Here is a 3,999-nt window from a genome sequence, read left to right on the forward strand (position 1 = left end):
CAAGCTGAGTCAAGCTTAATATCAGGCTTAAACTCAAACCAATACCAACCTCTTGAGTATTGTGTGAAGTCATCACCGTAGAATAGCCTAAGCCAGTATGTGTTATGTGGAATCAATAATATAAAAGAAAAAGAATTTTTCTAAACCATTATATTGAATAAAAAAATTAATTATTTTCATTCATTTTCAAGTTATACATTTTTTATAAGTCAAGTCATAGAATTATAATTATAATTTTTATTTAATTATCCTATACATGCACGAGCTAGCAACTAATTCTTGAGAAAAGGAAGGAGCATAATTTCATTTTTCTTCTAGAATACCTAAGTATTTTCCTAGCAATAACTTCAAATTAGTCACGACCGACCTGGATGATCTGTAAGCATTTTCCACGACGAAAATAAAGCAAACCTCGCTGACATGTATTTTTGAACTACTCTATTGAAAAATCAAAGGAAGACGAATTCATCAGGAAGAGATTTGTACTAAAGACTTTGAAAAGTATCAGTCAAAAAAAAAAAAAAAAGGACTTCGAAAAGTAGTTTATTTCTCGCGTCATACTCATAGGCTATCAAACGTGTCTAGTCCATTTATTGGTTGCATTGCAATTTGCATGAATCCAATATCATATTATTCATGGCTTTTGTTCATCCTCACCCTTTTGTTTTCTTACTAATTCTGCTACCAATCTCTGCTGTTGCTCAAAACGATGCTGGTTATGTTAACGTTGGCAGCTCTCTCACTGCAACTGATGAGAACAGCACTTCATGGCTATCGCCTTCTGGTGATTTTGCCTTCGGATTTAGCCCACTGAACCAAAAGGATCTCTTCCTTCTTTCCATTTGGTTTGCTAAAATACCAGACAAAACCGTAGTTTGGTATGCTAGACTAGATAACCCTGTACCCAGGGGATCAAAAGTGGAGCTAATCACTGATCGTGGGCTAGTTCTTACTGGCCCTTAAAAAAAAAAAAAAAAAGGACTTCGAAAAGTAGTTTATTTCTCGCGTCATACTCATAGGCTATCAAACGTGTCTAGTCCATTTATTGGTTGCATTGCAATTTGCATGAATCCAATATCATATTATTCATGGCTTTTGTTCATCCTCACCCTTTTGTTTTCTTACTAATTCTGCTACCAATCTCTGCTGTTGCTCAAAACGATGCTGGTTATGTTAACGTTGGCAGCTCTCTCACTGCAACTGATGAGAACAGCACTTCATGGCTATCGCCTTCTGGTGATTTTGCCTTCGGATTTAGCCCACTGAACCAAAAGGATCTCTTCCTTCTTTCCATTTGGTTTGCTAAAATACCAGACAAAACCGTAGTTTGGTATGCTAGACTAGATAACCCTGTACCCAGGGGATCAAAAGTGGAGCTAATCACTGATCGTGGGCTAGTTCTTACTGGCCCTCAAAACGATGAGTTGTGGACAACTAATTCCACTGGTACTCTCTATGGTGCCATGAACAATACAGGCAACTTTGTGCTTGAAGATAGCAACCTCAATAAGTTATGGGAGAGCTTCAAGAATCCCAGCGACACGATGTTACCTGCACAAATTATGGAAAGGGGAGGGGTGCTTTCCTCTCGACGATCAGAGATCAACTTTTCCAAAGGCAGGTTCCAGCTACAATTGGGTGATGATGGGAATCTTGTTCTCCATACAATCAACTTGCCCACTGACAATCCTAATGAAGCTTATTATGAAAGTCAGACTACTGCTGGTGATAATGGTACATTGAGTCCTGGTAAAGAACTGGTCTTCAATGAGTCAGGCTACATGTACATTCTGAAAGATGATAACCAAAGAGTTGCTCTGAGACAGGCAAGGGTAGGCTCAACTGCTGATTTCTATTTTAGAGCAACTCTCAACTTTGATGGTGTTTTCACCCAATATGCTCACCCAAGGACTTCCATTGCCAATGGAAATTGGAATCCGATCTGGTCTGTGCCGGATAATATTTGTGTTGCCAGTAATGCAAAAACAGGTAGTGGCACTTGTGGTTTTAATAGTATATGCACCCTCAAGCCAGATCGAAGGCCGATGTGTACATGCCCCAAGGGATACTCCTTTCTCGATCCAAATGACCCATATGGCACCTGCAAACCAGACTTCATACAAGGCTGTGAAGATGATGAGCTAAGTCCTGTAAAAGATCTTTATTATCTTGAAGTGCTAACAAATACAGATTGGCCACTCTCAGACTATGCATACATGAAGCCTTATACTGAAGATCAATGCAAAAAGTCCTGCATGGAAGATTGTATGTGTGCTGTTGCCATTTTCAGATTAGGTGATAGCTGTTGGAAGAAGAAGCTGCCTCTCTCAAATGGGAAAGTCGACAGCAGCCTTAATGGTGGGAAGGCTTTTATCAAAATCAGAAACAATAATTCCATCACACTTGCAGATGATCGATTGCCAATTCCAAAACCAGACAATAAGAATCAGAATAATTTGATCCTCATGTGGTCAATGCTTCTCGGTGGTTCTGTGTTTGTTAACATTATTTTAATTGTTGCAATTTGTCTGGGTGTTTTCTTCATTTATCATAAGAGGCTCAAAAGACCTATACTAAATGTTGATGCTGTGGAGATGAATTTGCGATGTTTTACTTACAAAGAACTTGTAGAAGCTACAGATGGGTACAAAGAAGAATTGGGAAGGGGAGCTTTCGGCATTGTTTACAAAGGAGCAATTCAAATGAGTTCTAATGTCCTTGTGGCAGTCAAAAAGTTAGATAGTTTGTTTCAAGAAAATAGTGATAAAGAGTTCAAAACTGAAGTGACTGTGATTGGTCAAACACATCACAAGAACCTAGTTCGATTGCTTGGGTTCTGTGATGAGGGGTTACACCGATTATTGGTATATGAGTTCTTGAGCAATGGCACTTTGGCAAGTTTTCTTTATAGAGACTCGAAACCCGGTTGGAATCTAAGAGTGCAAATTGCTGTTGGGATTGCAAGAGGACTCTTGTACTTACATGAAGAGTGCAGCACCCAGATTATCCATTGTGATATAAAGCCTCAAAATATACTTCTTGATGACTATTGCAATGCTCGAATTTCTGACTTTGGATTGGCAAAACGTTTGATAATGAACCAAAGCAAGACTCATACTAACATTAGGGGAACAAAAGGATACGTTGCACCTGAATGGTTTAGAAACTTGCCGATCACAACCAAAGTGGATGTTTATAGCTATGGTGTCATGCTACTAGAGATAATTTGCAGTCGAAGAAGCGTAGATTTGGAGACAATTGGGGAACAACAAGCAATTTTGACTGATTGGGCTTATGATTGCTATCAAGAAGGAAGACTAGATTCTCTTGTTGAATATGATGTAGAAGCATTGGATGACAGAAGGAAGCTTGTGAGGTTTGTGATGGTTGCCATTTGGTGTATTCAAGAAGACCCATTTCTTAGACCTACCATGAGGAGGGTGACACTGATGCTTGAGGGTGTTGTTGAAGTACCGGTTCCACCAAGCCCTTATCCTTATAGTAAGACTAGTTAATCAATTATTTATCACTTCGTACAGGAAGATTTTCAATCACTTTGTAAACCTGACTTCTTGTTTGTAGTTATGTGTTTTTTATAGTAATAATAATTGTTTTCAATAATTGCTACAATCGCTTTGTCCGAATATATTTCAAATGAATTTCTGTGGGCTTGGCAGAAACTTGGTTCAGAGGATTAAAACTCAATGCATTGATGTTAAAAATTACAGTAAAAATAAAAAATTTCATTCAAAAAATGAGGAGAAACTTTAGAGATGCAAAAATTTGGCATTTGTTGATATGACAAATTGTTAGGGGTATATTAGTAGCAGGTTTTAGTGAAAACTAGTAAAATTTTTCTAATTCAACTGGTACGGAATATATATATATATATATATTGTATGTAGCATTACTCAAGAAAGAGTGAGACTCGATGAATTGGCGAGTACAAAATTCTGCTTTAACAGTTTCCCATGCCAAAATCTCTTTTCAAGATTTTTT

At 37.8% G+C, this 3,999-nt stretch overlaps 1 protein-coding gene across 1 annotated transcript; it reads left to right on the plus strand.

Annotated features, from left to right (window-relative positions):
• The first annotated feature begins 1,088 nt into the window (after positions 1-1,088).
• Positions 1,089-3,522, plus strand: LOC112009887 (G-type lectin S-receptor-like serine/threonine-protein kinase LECRK2). Its single transcript, XM_024042246.2, has one exon. The coding sequence runs from the start codon at positions 1,089-1,091 to the stop codon at positions 3,513-3,515; it is 2,427 nt and encodes an 808-aa protein (XP_023898014.1). The 3' UTR covers positions 3,516-3,522.
• The last annotated feature ends 477 nt before the right edge of the window (positions 3,523-3,999 follow it).

This window comes from Quercus suber, unplaced genomic scaffold (assembly GCF_002906115.3).
Source record: "Quercus suber isolate HL8 unplaced genomic scaffold, Cork oak 2.0 scaffold_213, whole genome shotgun sequence".
Taxonomy (NCBI): domain Eukaryota; kingdom Viridiplantae; phylum Streptophyta; class Magnoliopsida; order Fagales; family Fagaceae; genus Quercus; species Quercus suber.

Excerpts from the sequence above, each read along its gene's own strand:
- LOC112009887 (XM_024042246.2), top strand. The coding sequence starts at position 1,089 with ATGGCTTTTGTTCATCCTCACCCTTTTGTTTTCTTACTAATTCTGCTA.